Source organism: Populus nigra, chromosome 14, assembly GCF_951802175.1.
Source record: "Populus nigra chromosome 14, ddPopNigr1.1, whole genome shotgun sequence".
NCBI classification, from domain to species: Eukaryota; Viridiplantae; Streptophyta; class Magnoliopsida; order Malpighiales; family Salicaceae; genus Populus; species Populus nigra.
In genome coordinates, this window is record NC_084865.1 from 8,904,703 (window position 1) to 8,924,302 (window position 19,600).

The window sequence follows — 19,600 nt, forward strand, 5'->3', positions numbered from 1 at the left end:
CATGAGCTAGGTTTTCTTTTTCTAATTTTGTTTTCCTATCCTTATAAAGTATCTCAGTTCAGTTTATCAAGGAGCTAGGATTTGATTAGCCTCATCTCAAGAACAAAAAAAAATTCCAAATTCCAAATTCAAACTCAACTCTAATGAAATAATATGCTATAAAAATCATGTTATGCAATGAATCCTTCAACTTATTGGGGCGTGTTCGGGTTATAATATGGAACCTAGCAAAAACTGTGGCAAGCCTTGACTTTGATGGTACATCAAATTTCTTAATATTTTAATAATAAAAAGAAAATGCTTGCTATCCATAGTTTAGTCCATTTTGTTAGGGGAAAAAAAGGAATAATATAAGAAAAAACGTGATATTGCATGGTAATTGGATATAAAAAATTTAAAGAGAGATACCATGCATTTATTTTTGGCAAAGAGAAATGTGAATTAGATAAATGTAGGTAAGTATCTAAATGCTTGTTTATAAATATATTATAAATTATTTTTTAAAATATTTTTTATTTAAAAATACATTAAAATATTTTTTTTATTTTTTTTTAAAATATTTTTAACATCATTACATCAAAACAATAAAAATACATAAAACAATAATTTAAAATTAAAATTTTTCTCATGAAATTTTAAAAGTATAGTTAAAACAGTTACAATCTATTTATTTTTTATGCTTTAAAAATATTAAAAAAAATGATTTTTTTAATTATGTTTTTATGTAATTATATCTATATATTTTTTTTAATATTTTAATGTATTGATATTAAAAATAAATTTTAAAAAATAAAAAAAATATTATTTTAATATATTTTTAAATAAAAAATACTATTTATCAAACATGGTATAAGAGACTCACGACGTGGAAGAATGACGAGATTTTTCTTAATTTTGAGATGAATCACTTGTTTAAATCTACGAAGAAGGGAAGAATCGTTAAAGAAAAGGAAGAGAAAGAAAGCTTCCGGATACACAAGTGAAAGCATGAACTAGCTATAAGCTAGTTGAGACTTGAGAGAGAGAGAGAACGAGAGAGGCATCTGAACTGATCTGAACTGAGAGTGCAAGAAAATATACGGACAAAACTCCACATTGTGCCCAGCACAACACATTTTCAGTCCCGACTTTTCGAAAAATATCCTAAAAATCAAAACAGACTATTATCCTATCCACCTTTACCTACCCTCACTTTGTCTCTCTCTTAACTATTAACACTATACAGATCTCCTTTTTAGTGCACTGAATCTTCATTTCTTTGTAGATTCAGAATACCCTGATCATCAAAATGGGTAAAAATTCCAATCTATAACTAAATTCTGTAACTTTAATGATTAGTTTGATGTAAGCGAATCTGATTTTGATTTTTCTTGACGTGGTTATTTTTTTTGACAGCGAATGAAAATCCTTTCAAGTCTATATTGAAGACACTAGAGAAACCTGGTGGTGAATTTGGCAAGTACTATAGCTTGCCTGCTCTCAATGACCCCAGAATTGGTTAGTGATTATTTTTTTCCTTCTAATTGTTGAGCTTAAGTTTGGTTACTGAGAAAGGAAAAGAATAGATAAAGTTTGAAGCTTTATGCGATTTATGTTTGTTGTTGACTTTGTCAAAGAATGAGAATCTTTTTATTCGGATAAAAGGATCGGACTTTTTTTTAATTCTTTGGCTAAAGTTTACTTTATTCTTTTTTTATTGAAAAGTTGATTTTTTGATGTGGGATTTTGGATATTTTGATGTTGAGTTTAGTGTTTTTTTATTTTAGATAGATTGCCATATTCGATTAAGATCCTTTTGGAATCGGCGATTAGAAACTGCGATGAGTTTCAGGTCAAGAGTAAGGATGTTGAGAAGATTATTGATTGGGAGAATACTTCTCCTAAACTAGTTGAAATTCCGTTCAAGCCTGCAAGAGTGCTTCTTCAGGTAACTGACATTGTTATTCAATCGGTGGACTTTTTGATAGAGAAAATATTTGTCATTGTTATTGACCATAGCTATAATTATTATTGATGTTGTTATGATATTGTTCTCAGGATTTCACTGGTGTTCCTGCTGTTGTTGACCTTGCCTGCATGCGAGATGCGATGAGTAATCTGGGAGGTGATTCTAATAAGATCAACCCATTGGTGAGCTTATTTTCTTCTATGCATGTACAGAACAATTGCCATTTTCAATTTACATAATTTGATATTTCTGAGTTGTTTTTTAATCGGATCTGCTTCAACATGTGCAAGGCATTTTGATTGCCATGTTTTTTTTTTCAGGGACTTAACCTGTGAAATTTGTGTGCACAGGTTCCAGTTGATCTTGTTATTGATCACTCAGTTCAGGTTGATGTGTCAAGATCAGAAAATGCAGTGCAGGCAAATATGGAGTTTGAGTTCCAAAGAAACAAAGAAAGATTTGCTTTCCTTAAATGGGGTTCAAATGCTTTCCAAAACATGCTTGTTGTTCCGCCTGGGTCTGGTATAGTTCACCAGGTGAGGCATCTTTTTCATCAGAGTGTTAACACAGTTGGCATTTCATGTTTTGCTATGTTTCTCAAAAAAAAATGTTGATTGCTTGGCAGCAATCAAGGCAAATGAGCTATGCCAGTTTCAAAAATGCAAATTTCTTTTCTGTGGTGTATATATGTGTTCTATGCAGATGTTTGAAGTTCAATAATTTGATTGCCAGGTCAACTTGGAATACCTTGGGAGAGTGGTGTTCAACACAAATGGTTTACTTTATCCTGATAGTGTTGTTGGAACAGACTCGCACACTACCATGATAGATGGATTAGGTGTTGCTGGCTGGGGAGTTGGTGGGATAGAAGCTGAGGCTGCAATGCTTGGCCAGGTAAAATATTTGTTGTCATATTTACATCATATGTGTACAATTTGGAACAAGTTTCTAATTGACATAAATTCTTCGCAATCCCCTGACTGATTCCTGGACAGTTTTACTACCTGAATTCAATTAGCTAATGAAAACTTTTATAATTGCAAGTTAGTCTATCTCATGCCTATAAACTTTTACTACCTGGACAGTATTCTTCGATACTTTTTCCAATGTATCTTCATTTCCATGTAGCCCATGAGCATGGTCCTGCCTGGTGTGGTTGGTTTTAAGTTATCAGGAAAACTTAGAGATGGTGTTACAGCCACCGATTTGGTTTTGACAGTAACTCAAATGCTGAGAAAGCACGGGGTTGTTGGCAAGTTTGTGGAGTTCTACGGTACACCCTTTTATACTTGGTGTGCATTATTTTGTGTTTTATCACTGTGTAATATATTTCTCTCACATTGGATTTTGGCTTTTGCTAATGTCTGCAGGTGAGGGAATGAGTGAATTGTCACTAGCAGACCGTGCTACTATTGCCAATATGTCTCCCGAGTATGGTGCAACGATGGGTTTCTTTCCTGTGGATCATGTCACTCTGCAATATCTGAAACTGACAGGCAGAAGCGATGGAACTGTAAGTTATAAAACGATATTTCATTTCATTTCATACGGCCATTGTACATACTGATTTGGGAACCTAAGAAATGCAGGTCTCTATGATAGAATCCTATTTAAGAGCTAACAAGATGTTTGTGGACTACAGTGAGGTAAACAATAAATGCTTTATTCATCACGTGTTCATTCAATGTATTTTATCGTGTCATTGTGAAAACATTCTCTTTTATCTAAAATAATTATGTCGTTTTGAATTTTTTTGTCTGACCTCAGCCCCAGATTGAAAGAGTGTACTCTTCTTATATAGCATTGAACCTTGGGGACGTGGAACCTTGTATATCAGGACCTAAGAGGTGATGCTGATAAATATTTTTAAATTTCCTTTCTTCTTTGCCTGAATGTTTTATTCCAATATTTCTTGGTCAACCCTTTAATCATATTATTGCAGGCCACATGATCGAGTTCCTTTGAGAGAAATGAAAGCTGATTGGCATGCATGCTTGGACAACAAGGTTGGATTTAAGGTGAGAATTGTATCAACCTAAACAAGGCCACATAAAAAGACATCATTTTCATGGAGGCTACTTGGAAGGTCATCAAAGGAAAGATGGCAGAAATCAAAATTGAGGAAGCTCTGCAATTTTGGCTCTAGTCAAAGAAGAATGGTAGATTTTTTTTTATAACATAAGATGTCAGAAATCAAGGGGCGGTCCTTTTGCATTTTCTCTTTTGCATCACCTTACAAGTGATTCAAAGTACATTGAAGAAAAATCTAGAATTTTTTTCCAAAATAAACCAACAAACCAGGCATTCATTTCTTTCCAAAGGATATTATTTTCTGGTTGTAAAATAGTTTAATATCTGTGGTATGTCAATTTTCTGTCCTGAACCAAACACCCATTCAATCTGTCTCTTACCTTTCTTGCATGTCAATACAGGGATTTGCTATACCAAAAGAATCTCAAAGCAAGGTTGCTGAGTTCAATTTTCACGGGACTCCAGGCCATCTGAGACATGGTGATGTTGTTATTGCTGCTATTACTAGTTGCACAAATACCTCAAACCCTAGTGTCATGCTTGGATCTGCTTTGGTTGCAAAGAAAGCTTGTGAACTAGGATTGGAGGTTGGATGTCTCTCCTTTTAAATTCCTTTTTCTCCCCTTTCAGCTTAGCTACCCTGATTATAACAATATCCAACTGAATAAAAGGTTACAATTGCAAGATCAGATGGGAATAGTAATCCCTAGAGTTAAGTATAACAATATTGACAAGCCTAATACAGATGAAGTGCATTATATATTACGTACTCCAGAGCTAATTATCAAGGAATTGTTATTGCATTGTTGCCTCGATTATGAATGTTGTATCTGATCTGTAATACAGTGTGATTTGACGAATAATATTGGTGTAGCTTCCCTTGTTTGTTTCTTTGTTATGTTTTCAAGAGTCAAATTTGTGAATGTAATAAATTCTGAACATCTGTTATGTTCATGGGATTCCAAAAGCTTCAGGATGCTAGACTCCACTGTAATGCTGGTTTAAACAGTTAGCTTAAAAAAACTTAAAAGGATTATGCTAGTATCCTGCATGCTTTTCCTCCAGCTGAATACCGGTAACATTAGAGAGGCTTAACTTTATCCATTAGCTTTTTTAGATTTTCCAGATTAATGACACGTGAAGCTTGAATTGGAAAATGCCCTGGCTGATTTTCTAAGGATATGATCATGGTAGAAGATCATATCACATCAATTTGATGAGTTAATGGAATGTGATTGGATTTATAAGTTCATTCTCTTATCAGGTGAAACCATGGATTAAGACAAGTCTTGCTCCAGGTTCTGGGGTTGTAACCAAATACATGGAAAGGAGGTATCAATTAAAACTATGATCTCATGTCTTGAAAACTTCATGCAGCTATGGCAATACATTTCTGATTTTGGCACTTCCTCTGCAGTGGCTTGCAGAAGTATCTGAATCAGCTAGGGTTTCATATTGTTGGTTATGGATGCACCACTTGCATTGGGAATTCTGGAGATATAGATGAAGCTGTGGCATCAGCTATCACTGAAAATGGTAATTCTTTCTAAACGCAATTCTTTTCCTGATATTCCTCCTAATAATCTTTTGAGCTGATGATTTTGATTTTGTACTCATATACAGATTTAGTGGCTGCTGCTGTGTTGTCTGGGAATAGGAATTTTGAGGGTCGTGTCCATCCTTTAACAAGAGCTAATTATCTTGCTTCGCCTCCACTTGTGGTAGCCTATGCACTCGCTGGAACGGTACTCAACTTATATACTATATGTTCTTAAAATCATTTTGGACCCATTATTTTCCATTGTATAGTTTCTCTTCCTCGTACTGTGTGGGTACCGCATTCCTTTTCTGGTTGTTGATTTACGTACTCTGGACAATGTCTCTCGTGAGGGGACAATACTGCAGGTGGATATTGATTTTGAAACAGAGCCAATTGGTGTAGGAAAAGATGGAAAGAAGATATTTTTCAGGGATATCTGGCCTTCTAATGACGAAATTGCTCAAGTAAGCAGCAGCTTCCTATAGTTTGATTTTGAATTGTCTGATTAGACTATAGACCAGATATCTCATTGTTTCCTATGCTTGAATGACCTGCAGGTTGTCCATTCAAGTGTGCTACCTGATATGTTTAAGGCTACATATCAGGCAATCACCAAGGGAAATCCCATGTGGAATCAATTATCCATTCCTTCGGGCACTCTGTATGATTGGGACCCCAAATCAACTTACATACATGAGCCACCATATTTCAAAAGCATGACTATGTCTCCTCCAGGACCACATGGTGTGAAGGATGCTTACTGCTTACTCAACTTCGGGGACAGTATTACAACTGATCACATTTCACCAGCTGGCAGCATCCACAAGGACAGTCCTGCTGCTAGATACCTCATGGAACGAGGGGTTGATAGAAGGGACTTCAATTCATATGGAAGTCGCCGTGGTAATGATGACGTGATGGCAAGGGGCACATTTGCTAACATTCGAATTGTCAACAAACTGCTGGGAGGAGAAGTTGGGCCTAAAACAATTCATTTTCCCACTAGAGAGAAACTATCTGTGTTTGATGTTGCCATGGTAATTTCTTTCAAGTTACTTCATAGACTTCATGTACTATGAAGTCAAGTCCTGCCTTAAGTTTTGACTGAAAAAAGCCGGGAGGAAAAATATCCTAGGTTATGCATTAACCTTAGGCTTTATTGGTGGTTAAGGCCATAAGAATAGAAGGCTGTAATTAGCAAAACAAATAAGTTAAACTATAATAGGTAGCCACAGTTTAAAACAGTAATGTTCTGGGTTAAGTCTACACTCTACTGTGGTATTAACAGTACATCCATAAATTTTAATCAGATAGATGTCTTCAGTTGCTAGTTTCATATTGCTTGGATGTAGTGCTTTAGAGTTTGGGGTTCATAAGTACTGAAACAAATTTATAAAGAATCCATGAACAAGCATCACGTTTCTTGTGTTGGTCCCATAATGATACTGTTGCTGGTTTTATTGCATTTGTCAACAGAGGTACAAGAGTGAGGGACATGATACAGTTATTTTGGCTGGTGCTGAGTATGGGAGTGGAAGTTCTCGTGATTGGGCTGCCAAGGGTCCAATGCTACTGGTGAGTCTCTGCCAGCATCTGAAACCCGTCTAATTTTCCAGATGTCTTTTAAGCTTTTAGTAATCCTTTTAATTGTTATGGGACCAGGGTGTGAAAGCAGTGATGGCCAAGAGCTTTGAGCGAATTCATCGCAGTAATTTGGTGGGAATGGGTATCATTCCACTTTGTTTCAAGTCCGGGGAGGATGCTGAGACACTTGGCTTAACTGGGCATGAGCGCTACAGCCTTGATCTTCCTAGCAACGTGAGTGAGATTAGACCAGGTCAAGATGTTACAGTGGTGACAGACAATGGCAAGCAATTTACATGTACCTTGCGTTATGATACAGAGGTAGGTGATGATGATGGAAACTCGACCTGACTTTTCACCACAAAACAAAATTTTCTTATTTCATGAATGCTTTGATTCCTTGGTATGCTAGTGCCCCTAAGTTTAGCCACTTGCGTGCGTGCTTGCAGGTGGAACTGGCATATTTTGATCATGGAGGCATTCTGCAATATGCCATCAGAAACCTGATTCACACCAAACATTGAATCAGCTGCAAACAAACCAGTAATAAAAGATTGTGGCAGCGCAGGATATAATCTCAGTTCTAGTGCTGAGCCGGTTATATCATTAATGAGTCAGAACCGAGTAGTATTTTTCCTGTTCTGTTTCAAGTGTACGCCGCTTGTTTTGGTTTTCACAGTATCCTTTTGTTGCCCTCAAGGATGCATTAAATTTGGCAGGCAACGTGCTCTGTATCTCAGTGGCCTTTGACCCTGGAGAAACCAACCTAAGCTCGACTCCCAGGGTTAAAAGGTATTATTATACTCAACATTTTGATAAAACTTGTTATCCCGGAAGAAATCCGAAATGATCTTAGCCACGGAAGGATGTCTACTGGTTAAAAAGTGTCTGGACAATTATGATCACATGAATACAAACAAATCCCTGATACTTGATGATGCATTTACATGCTTGTCGTTTTAAAAAATTTTGTGGAAGCTCATAACAAATCCCAGTTACGTGAGTGCTGGATCGATCAAGTCAAGACATTCTGGTTTAAATCAGAGATTGTAAAATAACAGCGAGATGCGCATGCCCCACAGAACTTTACAAGGAATTGAATAATGAATGCATCTCTTTCGATTCTAATAAATAAAGAAATTAGGGCACGTGTCTCTCTAACAGCAACTGAAAATGTGAAGGAACCTCGCTCTGCTAGAACAGTGAAAAATTTCGGACTAATTTTATCAGACTCCTGAGAGCATGGGGTGCCATGCCCCAACAGTGGAAATCATCAAAATTTACGGCAAGAAAGTGTTGGTTGTTTACAAAGATTGCATATTCAAGTAAAAACCGTCTGCGGCGTTTGAGCCTCTATATTGGGAAGCGCAAATTACAGGAATACGATGTGGTCACCTGCACGAAGAAGAAGTGGTATTGTTAGGGAGAAAATAACGATTTCATCGTGCATGGGCAAATTGTTTTGTTCCAAGATGCTTTTAGAATGAGTCCAACACCAAAAGAGGCTCTTTGTTTTGTTAGTCACATGTTATTTATTGCACGAGACATATGCTGAACCAGGCTAAGATTGTGGCAGGAAATTTAGAGATTAACAAGAACAATTTGTGAGCTGATCACATGCCACCCAGCCACCACCCAAAAAGAAAAGGAAGCGCACAGAAGCTTCACTGTGTAGATCAACAAACTGTTTTCAGTATTTAAATAATAGTCTGTAAATAAATGCCAATGCCACCAGAGGATATTATTACCAACCAAAACAAGAGCAACCATTAACAACCAATACCAGTCACTAAGGAATATCTTCACAAATGACATTGTTAATAGTCTCTTTTGGGTATAGTTAATTACCTTCATGATAGTATTTCAGACCTTGTACTCGTTCACACGCATCCATTTGGTTGATGACCACTTATTACCTCTAATCACAGGACAACCACCTGCATGGAAGAACAATCCAACACATGAATTATTTAAAGATTGATATCATTAAAACCTGCAAAATCAAATTATAACCACATGTAGGTATGCCCTCTTGAAATAATGTGGTCCTGTCAGCTTGGTTATACTAAAACCTGAACTACACATGTTCAAGGCGATTAGCTGGTTGAGAGTAACTAACCATGCAAACTTGATGGATCTAGAGAGGCATCAGGTTTCATACTCCAGAACAGCAATGCATCACCCATCTTTGGTTTAACAGAGAGGCCCTCCTTTCCACATTCAGATAACTCGTTCCACCAAGGCACTGAACTAATGTTCCCCTTGGCAGAAGGAAACACAGTCTCGCCCCCTTCTTCAACATCTGAGCTGTGTAGAATAGTGAAAGAGAAGTATTACAAAAGAACAAATGCAGGATGCGCTGGAATTCAAAGAAATTCTACTACCAGATAGGATCTCACTTACAGGTACATGAGAACAGTGGCTATGCGTTGACCTCCATTTTCGGTGTTATAATCATCCATAAAGTAGTCAAAGTGAGGCTCATACTTCTGCCCAACTTCGTAGTGGAGAATTTGAAGCCCTTCGCCATGCTCTGCACACCATGTCAGCTTGGTAACAGGTGATGAATCAAACTGAAAGGCAAGTTATTAGGTGGTGTTTCCTTTGAACACTAACAGATCTCTTCTTTCCAAAATAGTATAATTTTCTTTTCCTTAAAAGATGCATTAGGGTGAAGTTAACCATGATGGACCCAAGAATTTGGATTAAACCTAGTTAGCTTTGGTTAACATAAATTTGTAAAGTACAGTTTTTTTGTTATCCAATGACTTTTCTTGATTTTGTGATGCTTGAGGTGGTGGAGGTGCTACAAAACTAGTCCCAAATAACTAACACCAAATAAGAAAAGTGGAGGTGCTTAGTGGGAACTGGTGATGCTTTGGCTGATTGCACATTGTGGTAGTCAAGTGGATTTATAGAGGTGGTAGTATAACAAAGTTGATATAGATTCCACTACAGAAGCACCAGAAACAATGTATCAGCCGGTCATGGTTCACTTCTGCAAATACATGAATGAATAACAAAGATGTGAAGGCAATGAAGTAATGCAATTAGTTAGTTATAGGGATGCGTTAGGATATGAAGTTCGAAATTATGGAAACCTGTGCTTATGGTGGCAACCTAGCCTTCAAAGTAAATTAAATTTCCAGTCGTCTATTTGATATTAAAAAAATTAACAGAAAACAAAACAAAATTTCACTGATGCTGATATTCTATCTCATTCTTTCGGTGGACCTTCCAAATAAATGAAGCTCAAACAACATACCCGCAGGAATAAAGCTAAAATCAGCGATTCTTTTCTCAATATCTCTAATGATTTTGTCACGACCTCTCGGTAGAAATGTTCCAGAACTCGTACGCACTCTAAATATCAAAAAGCATCATTAATTCCAATTAATATCAACAAAGTATACAAGCAAACTAATTGAAAGAAGAGCAACAAGAACATCCATCCACAAAATTCAAGAACAAGAGTGTACAATTTAAAGAAAGAAAAACCCACCTACTATCTTTACTCTTCCCAGATGAACTGTCAACAACCATCGACTTTTGCATATGTGGCTTGGCAAGATTGATTAAGTAATCACATTCCGCTTTGGTCTGTCCAAACAAGCAACAAACTAATTGGTTAATTATTCAATCAAAGCAAAATTTCTTACGCGAAAAATGCTACTAATCAATAGCATTCCATTACCAAGAAACAAACCATTAAATAAGAAAATATGAAAAATTAAACATCAAATAAGGGAGCAAAATCCTAAAAAACACTATCACATATAAATGTTACAGAGATCACATTGCATTATTAATTAAATCTTTTTTTAATCACTAAATACAAAACTAAGATAAATTAAATAATAATTCAAAATTAAAAAAGAAATCCCCAAAGAGCATCAAAGTAAATACAATCAATTATTATTTTACTAATTACAATTAAAATAACACTTAATTCAGTTAAACAAATATAAACATCAAATTAAATCAAGTCCAAAATCTCTATAAAAAAACTGACCAAAAAATTATGATAAATAAAAGCACGAGGCTCCCACGAGATAACCTCTACCCATTGCTCTGCTTTGCCTTCATCATCTCCACTCCTACAAAAACAATGAAACCAATCAAGATAATTACGACCATGCCATCCAATCTCAAACCAAACACTAATCAACAAAAACACGAAAATCAATCTCACTCATGAATTTTGCTATTATGAGCGATGGAGCTGAGATCGTTAGCTTTACGCGAAGCATCAGAAGAAGAAGTGCTCGGAATCGAGAGAATTCCGAGAGCGAGAAGAATTAAAATCACGAAAGTGAACGTTAATAGAAGAGTTAGTATAAGTGTCGATGACGGTGATTTTCGTGCTGAAATTCGTGAGTATCTCGCTTTCGCCATTTTCGTAAAAAGTCGGAATCGGGAAAGAGATCGGTGAGAGAAATGACAGCAGTCTAATTTAATATTTGATAGACTTTTCTGATCTTTTCTTTTCTTTTTTTAATTTTTAATAAGAGAAGAGACGCGGTTTGGAGAGGCGACTCTCTTCTGTTTGTTGTATACACTTTATAGTTACGCTCCTTGATTTAAAAAAAATGCTTAAATATTTGAAAATTAAAAGAAAAACCTTTAAAGTATCTTTTGGTTACGTCCAGGATAAAAATAATAAAAACAAAAACATATTTAATTAAATTAAAATTAAAATTAAAATAAATAATTTTAGAATAAATTTTTATATTTTAAAAATAAAAGTACAGTATTTATTATTTATTATTTATTATTTATTATTTAAGTGTGCAAATTGTAAGAGAGTGGAGAATTCTTAGAATTGGTTGAAAAAGCTCACAAAATTGTATCAATTGGTTATGATAATAGGTTTTTTTTTCAATTAATTGTTATATAAACTTTAATGAAAATAGCAAATTGTGTAGATTTATAGCAAATCGGAGTTGTGAAGACATGAATAAAGATTGAATGGGAGAAATTGAAAACTAGTTTTTAGAAAATAAAAACCTTAAGTTGTCAACAAGTAATTCAGGGGGTTTGGAAATTTGATTAAATTATATTGGTTTTAGTATTTTAACGATATTGGAAATGCTTAAGATGGATTATGAATGATGAAATTTGGATTGCTAAAATTTACTTACTATGGTTTTATGTTGGAATTATAAGGGTATGTTTGGGATTGTGGTAGCGGTTACGGTTCAAAGTGCTTTTCACTTAGAAACGCATTAAAATGAAGTTTTTTCTTTTTTAAAAAATTATTTTTGATATCAGAATATCAAAATGATCCAAAACCATAAAAAAATCATTTTAAGCAAAAAATAAAATTCAAAATTTGAGGAAATACGGTTTGCACCGCGTTCCTAAACACACTCGGAGTGTGGGAGATTAAATTGAATTGTTTTAATGTTTTAATGATGTTGAGGGTATTGAAATTGGTTGTGAATATTATAATAAGGATTGCCAAGAATTTAGTTGGAAAGGGAGGTGGAGAAAAGTAAAAATTAATGTTAGGACAATGGTTAAAGAATACTATGTGAAAGAAGACCATTAGATTCAACTAATTCTAAATCAATAGCTAAACTAGTTGAAAATGGAAGTAAAACTTGAGGAGTGAAGAACATAAGTGTGAGTGATGATCATTGTGTGGAACAATTAAGGAAATAACCAAATCTTTATGCAAAAGAGGGTGAGTTCAAATCTACATTTTATTTTATATTAACAAGCCAATGATTTTAGTTATGTATAAGGAAGCTTGCTTCAATGCTAACTTTCTTGATCATGTTGTTTCTAGTGTGGCTGTTTTTTATTGTAGGAGTTTGATGATGTATTTTCTGAAAATATTCTTAGCGATTTACCACCATTGATAGGAATAGAACATCAGATTGACCTTGTACCCGGAGCTGCGATTCCTAACAGACCAACTTATAGAAGTAATCTCAAATAGACAAATAAGCTTCAAAGGAAAGTTGATAAGCTGATGATGAAAGGGTACATTTGTTAGAATATGAGACTTTGTGTTGTGCCATTGTTGCTTATGCCTAGAAAATATGGAACATAAAAGATGTGTATTGATTCCTGAGCCATTAACAACATAATGATAAAGTATAAACATCATATTGTAGGCTTGATAACATGCTAGATGAGTTACATAAATCATGTATTTTTTCTAAAATTGATTTGAAAAGTGGGTAATGAATAGAAAACTACATTTAAGACTAAGCATAGTTTGTATTAATGATTAGTCATATCATTTGAACTTATAAATGCACCTAATATATTTATGAGGTTAATGAATCATGTATTGCGTGCATTTATAGGTAAATTTATGGTGTATTTTGATGACATCTTGATTTATAGGAAGAGTCTAAATGAACATCTTGATCATTTTGTAGTGTACTTAGTATATTGCATTATGAGAAATTGTATGTTAGTCTTAAGAAGTGTACCTTTTGCATGGAGAAAATTGTGTTTATTGGATATGTTGTAACTGTACAGGGTATTGAGATGAATCAACTTCACAACTCATAAGAAGTTTTCATGGTTTAGCTAATTTTTATAAGAGGTTTGTTGATGATTTTAGCACACTAGTTGCACCACTCACTGAGTCGTCAAAAAATCAGATGGTTTTAAATGGGGTATTAAATAAGATAAAGCAATTAACTTGTTAGGAAAAAAAACATTGTTCAACACCTTTATTAACTTTATCTAACTTTACAAAAGCATTTAAAGACGTGACATCATTACTTGTAGCTAAAATAATTCATGATTCATTCGAATCATAAATTATTAAAGCATTTAAAGTGACAAAGTAAGCTGAATCAGTGGCATGTAAAATGGATGGAATTCATTGAAACATTCCCATATATGATCAAATACAAGCAAGGTAAGGAAAATATAGTGGTTGATACATTATCGCGAAGGTATGCTCTTCTATCTACCTTGAATGCTAAGTTGTTACGATTTGAGTATGTGAAGGAATTGGATGTGAATGATGGTGATTTTGCTAATGTATTTCATGCATATGAAAATTCAGCTTTTGAAAAGTTTTATAAACTTCCTGAATATTTGTTTAAAGAAAATAGACTTTGTGTGCCTATTAGTTCTATACGCGAATTACTTATTCATGAAGCTCATGAGGGCAATTTAATGGGTCATTTTGTGTCGCTAAGACCTTGGATGTATTGTATAAATATTTTTACTAGCCTAAAATGAAACATGATGTGCAAAGAGTGTGTGATAAATGCATTAAGTTTATATGGTTTGTATATTCCTTTACTTGTACCTAAAGAACCTTGAGTAGATATTTTTTTGGAATTTGTTTTAGGTTTACCTAGATAAAAAAGAAAAAGAAAAAAAAAAGGGACTCTATTTTTGTGGTTGTTGATAAGTTTTATAAGATGATGCATTTCATAGTATGTTATAAAATTGGTAATGCAACCAACATTGTTGAATTATTCTTCAAAGAGATAGTACGAATTCATAGGGTTCCTAAAAGCATAATTTCATATCATAATGTAAAGTTACTTAGCTATTTTTGGAAGATTTTATGGGGAAAATTGGGAACTAAATTGTTGTTTTTGACCGCTTGTCATCCACAAATTAATAATCAAACAAAAGTAGTCAATAGGATTTTAACTACACTTTTACATACAAAAGAACCTTAAGAATTAGAGAGATTGCTTATTATTCATTGAGCTTGCTCATAATCGTAGTGTGCATTCTACTATTGATTTTTCACCATTTGAAATTGTTTATAGCTTTAACCCATTAACTCTATTAGATTAGATTCATTTACCTGTTGATGAAAGGGTTAGTCTTGATAGTAATAGAAAGGCACAAATAGTGTAGGCACTTCATGAAAGTGTAAGGCATCATATCGAAAAGAAGAATAACCAATATACATTCAAGACAAATAAGGGGCATAAACGCGTTATTTTCCAACCAGATGATTAGGTTTGGGTGCATATACGCAAGGAGAGGTTTCTGGCTTATAGAAAATTAAAATTGCAACCGTAAAGAGATGGGCCTTTCCAAATACTTTAAAAGATTAATGACAATGTCTACAAAATAGATCCACCAGGTGAGTATGGTGTTGTTGCTACTTTCAATGTTTCTCTCTCTCTCTCTCTCTCTCTCTCTCTCTCTCTCTCTTTGATTGATATAGGTGACAATTTGAGGTTAAATCATTTTGAGGAGAGAAGAGATGATACAAACCAACCGATTAACACAAAGGATGGTGAGAATCAACAAACATTACCAAATGATCCTCTAAAAGTTAAAAGTTACCGGAGTCTTTACTTGATCCAGGATGTGTGATGTATATGTTATTCCGAAGTGATGTATGAATCGACTAATAATTCATTTAATGGCAGTTTCATTTATCACTTTATTGTGAAAGAAGAGATTGACCCGTTCTGCTATAAATACCTCTATATTCTGATGAATAAGGCTCGACAATAGATTTGAGTTAATGCTTGAAAAACTTCCTTTTCTCAATCTTAATTCGCGTAGAAATTTAAGAATTATAGTCCTAGTTGCACCAAAGAGATTTGAACCAATGTCATAAAATCACTTAGTTCAGATCTCTATGATTAGATGTAGGTGTTCGATAATTTAAGTTATTTATTAGAAACTTTCTGCTATATGAGTAGTTTATTTTGATACTATGATTGTTGGATGGGAAAATAAAAGGAGTTAAACTAAGAAATTGCTAGAATATTAGCATCCATGTGAAATTGTCGAAGCATTGACATCCATGAGGGATTGCTGAAGTCATAAGAATTTGAGTGAGATTGCTATAGTGTTGGAATTCGTGTGAGATTACTGGAGTTATAAGCTCAATATGGAATTTCTGAAATTGGAGTCATCCATTTAAGGTGGCTAGATTTATAAATGACTGCGAGGTTAAATGGGTGATTTGACAACCATTATGTTAGCTAGAGTTTTATCAACTATGTGAATAATTGAGATAGTTTACAATTATTGAGATCGACTAAAATGCGAAGAATATCCAAGAGAGTTAAATGAATCAATATATTAGATTATTGTGTTTTTTTTTATGTTTATATTTATAGAATTATCTTTATTATTTTCTTATCTAATTTCATGATCCTTACAATCAAGCATAATGGAAGGACTAATATATTATCTTTTGTTATCTTGAAACAGTGAAAGTATGTAATAGTTTAGTGTTGTAAGTACTTTAAGACTTACCTAGACTATAGATGTAAAACTCGATGTCATATAATAAGGTATCCTATTTTGAGATGTTTGCTAATATATGTATTTGACTTAAGTATTAGTTAAGTTATGCCTTGATTATAAAATATTTCTTATTAATTACTTTAATAAGAAATTGATAAGGAATGTAAGTTTTGTGCTGGGAATAAATGAGAAATGTTTTTTTGTGGTGAGATCATGATCCAGGGTAATTGGACTATATTTGTGTTGATTGATGCCTGTTTAATGCACTTGAAGGAATTATGGATTGTCCCTTTTTAAGAAGAAATTCTGCTGAAATTTTAATAAAAATAAATATGAATATTTCAAGATAAGAACCAATCTTTAAAAGAATTATGATAGATAAAAGTGCAAGATATAGAAGTCTTACAAAAATAAATACAATACATTTTTAAACCATGAATAAATATACACTTTAATTAAGTATTGAAATTTGAGGTTGTTAGACACATACACTATACCCTTATTTGATAAAAAAGAGTTAAATTTAAATAGTATGTAATGGAATAAAATCCTAAATATAATTTCAATGATATTATTATATTTATTTAAATTAAAATTAAAAAAATAATAAAAATAAATAGTTGTTTTAAAAAAGCTTATTCACCCACATCTAGTTGGGTCAATGTAACTACATCAATAAAAAAAAATGGGACACAAGTAGATTTGTATATTAGGCTTGCATACTTGATCTTAAATCAACTTTTAAATTTATATACCACAATAAGTTCATTTCTAGTTTTAATTTTAAATCAGTTAAAACACAAAAAATAAACTCAAATTAAAAAATATTCTCAATGCTCGACTTACTTTTTTCCAGCAAAATAAAAGGTCAAAAAATACCAAAATAAAACTCTTCTTACAAAATAAATCCTATTAATACTAAGATCGGTTCTTTTACTTGTCAGAATGTGAATAATTATCAACTTTCTCTCCCCCCTCAATTATGACAATTCTCTCTCTTTCTCATCTCAAACACAAAGTTTGTAATGTGAACAAAATAAATATGAACAAAAAATCTAAAGTTTTAAACTAAAGGGACTACCAATGAAAATAATATTTTGAAAGCTAAAATTTGTAAAGGGTGCCCTATGAATAGTGTTAAAAAAAGAATGTAATTTTTATTTACCATCAAATTTGATTCGTTTCATTTTTTACGAGCAATAATTTAGATTTAATTTTATAAAATTAAGTATCAATTCAATATTAATTTTTTTTAACAAAGAGAATTAACATAATACCAAACAACCAATTTATTTTTTAAAAAAAGTCAATAAAAAATTCCAAGAAAAAAGAAAACAATGGATTTTTCACAATGCACACTAAAATCAACACACCAATTAATCGTTTTCTTAAAACTCATCATGTAATGGTGCCCTAGTAGAGAGAAGTGGAGACAATGAATCTTGAAAACAGAGAAAAAATATTTATTCAAGATTCTTAAAGTAGAATCATGTTCTTTCACATTAGATCAACCCACTAATAATAACAAAGTTTTTATCGGGCAAGATGTTTATTTGTTTTTATATTTTAAAAATATTTTTTTAAAAAATTTAATTTGTTTTATTTTTTGCTTTGTTTCAAAATAATTTTTTTTTATATTTTTAGATTATTTTGATACGCTGATGTTAAAAATAATTTTTTAAAAATAAAAAAAATATTATTTTGATATATTTCTGAGTGAAAAGAACTTTGAAAAACAATCACATCTATATTCTCAAACATATTCGATGCATTATTATACATTTAAGCAGTGACTCGAGAATTATAATACAAAAACATATTATTTAATAAATGTTATAGACATAGATATCTTTCCAATAGTTGCCACATACTTAAAATTTATATTCCGACATATGTGTTAATCACTATGGTATTCAACAACATTGTTACTTATAATGTCCTTGATTAGCAAAACATATATAGAGATAATCAAATTTGATTTGGTTTTATATTTTAGACCAATTTTCAAGAAGCAAAACACAACTAATTTTAAAATATTATTGACAATTAACAATTAATCTATTCATTTTAAATTTTATGGTGTTGAATGCTAACCACGTGTTAGCAAGATAATTTATTTACATAAGTCAATTTAACATATTTATTATGATTTAATCCATTCATTAATCTCTCAAAGTTAAACTTTGAGCTACTTTATTATAATAAAGTTAATTTTTTTTATTAATATAAATATTCGAATAGTTTGCGCACACCTATGGAATAATAAAGTAAATTTACGTACCAGGGCTTGTAGCCCAGCGGCAGAGGCAAGGTTTCCTTGCCTCTATCACCTGGGTTCGAGCCCTAGCGTGCACGCCTGTCACCCCCGCGGTGTTTTACATGTCTACTGGGCTTGCAGAGTGTTCAGTGGGTCCGCGGATTAGTTGTGGTGCGCGTAAGCTGGCCCGGACATCCCGGATTACCTAAAAAAAATAAATAAAAATAAAGTAAATTTACCTGGACAGTTTGTTGGTCTGGACTTCGGCATACCAAAAAACGATTTTCTTTTTGAATAAGGTTTTGGCTTCATTTATCCTATAGAAATCCTATGATCCTTTAGCTGGCTGTCTACACACAGGGACCCACCAACCCTTTTGCTTACGTGTTCATCCCCACAAACGCCTCTCACTCACAGCTCTAGAGAGAGAGGGGGAGCAAAACTCACTGTGAACTACATTGTAGTCCTTGTAGATTCAGATATATTCTATTCTAGCCTTATAGTTCTCATTTTTCTAACTTTAACCTTAAAGTCCTGTAAATAATTTATAATGGCATAAACTGACTCAAGTTTATAATTTGAATAAATTACCTCTACACAAGGATACCATTAAGAACCAACATATATGTATTAATAATTTCAAGATTGTGAATAAAGGGTTTTTTTGACCAGTAAAAATCATTTTCTTTTCATTTGATTATTATATCCCACAAAAGCTTTAAGATATCTAAAAAAAAAATCTAATAAAAATAAAAATTCAAAAAACAAGAAAACAATACGCTTACCATAAGTTTTCATCAACTATTTTATAAACCATGCTATTCCATGTTTAATATTAGTATTTGTTTTTTTTTAAAAATTCATTTAAATCATGGGACCCACTCTTGATTGTGGTCGATTTTGCAAATTAAAAAAAAAACAACTATTCATTATTTGGAAACTATATTTTATATAAAAAAATCATTCACTCGGAGTGATGTTATTAAATTGTTTTTTTCAAAATGAGTATTCCATCAATCCCCAATTAATTATTCAA

At 32.9% G+C, this 19,600-nt stretch overlaps 2 protein-coding genes across 2 annotated transcripts; one reads left to right on the top strand and one right to left on the bottom strand.

The window, feature by feature from the left end:
• Positions 1-881: 881 nt before the first annotated feature.
• LOC133673508 (aconitate hydratase 1-like) lies at positions 882-7,962 on the top strand. Its single transcript, XM_062094363.1, has 20 exons — positions 882-1,292; positions 1,396-1,497; positions 1,767-1,927; positions 2,038-2,130; positions 2,299-2,484; positions 2,681-2,842; positions 3,077-3,221; positions 3,319-3,461; positions 3,538-3,594; positions 3,716-3,795; positions 3,891-3,966; positions 4,381-4,566; positions 5,244-5,311; positions 5,397-5,515; positions 5,603-5,724; positions 5,885-5,983; positions 6,077-6,556; positions 6,996-7,094; positions 7,182-7,424; positions 7,553-7,962. Exons 1-20 carry the CDS (start codon positions 1,289-1,291, stop codon positions 7,625-7,627), a joined length of 2,700 nt encoding a protein of 899 aa, XP_061950347.1. The 5' UTR covers positions 882-1,288; the 3' UTR covers positions 7,628-7,962.
• Positions 7,963-8,199: 237 nt separating this feature from the next.
• LOC133673509 (probable prolyl 4-hydroxylase 10) lies at positions 8,200-11,642 on the bottom strand. Its single transcript, XM_062094364.1, has 8 exons — positions 11,296-11,642; positions 11,116-11,200; positions 10,606-10,703; positions 10,369-10,466; positions 9,507-9,636; positions 9,223-9,410; positions 8,952-9,040; positions 8,200-8,498 (listed from the first exon to the last, which is right to left on the bottom strand). Exons 1-7 carry the CDS (start codon positions 11,496-11,498, stop codon positions 8,967-8,969), a joined length of 876 nt encoding a protein of 291 aa, XP_061950348.1. The 5' UTR covers positions 11,499-11,642; the 3' UTR covers positions 8,200-8,498; positions 8,952-8,966.
• Positions 11,643-19,600: the final 7,958 nt, after the last annotated feature.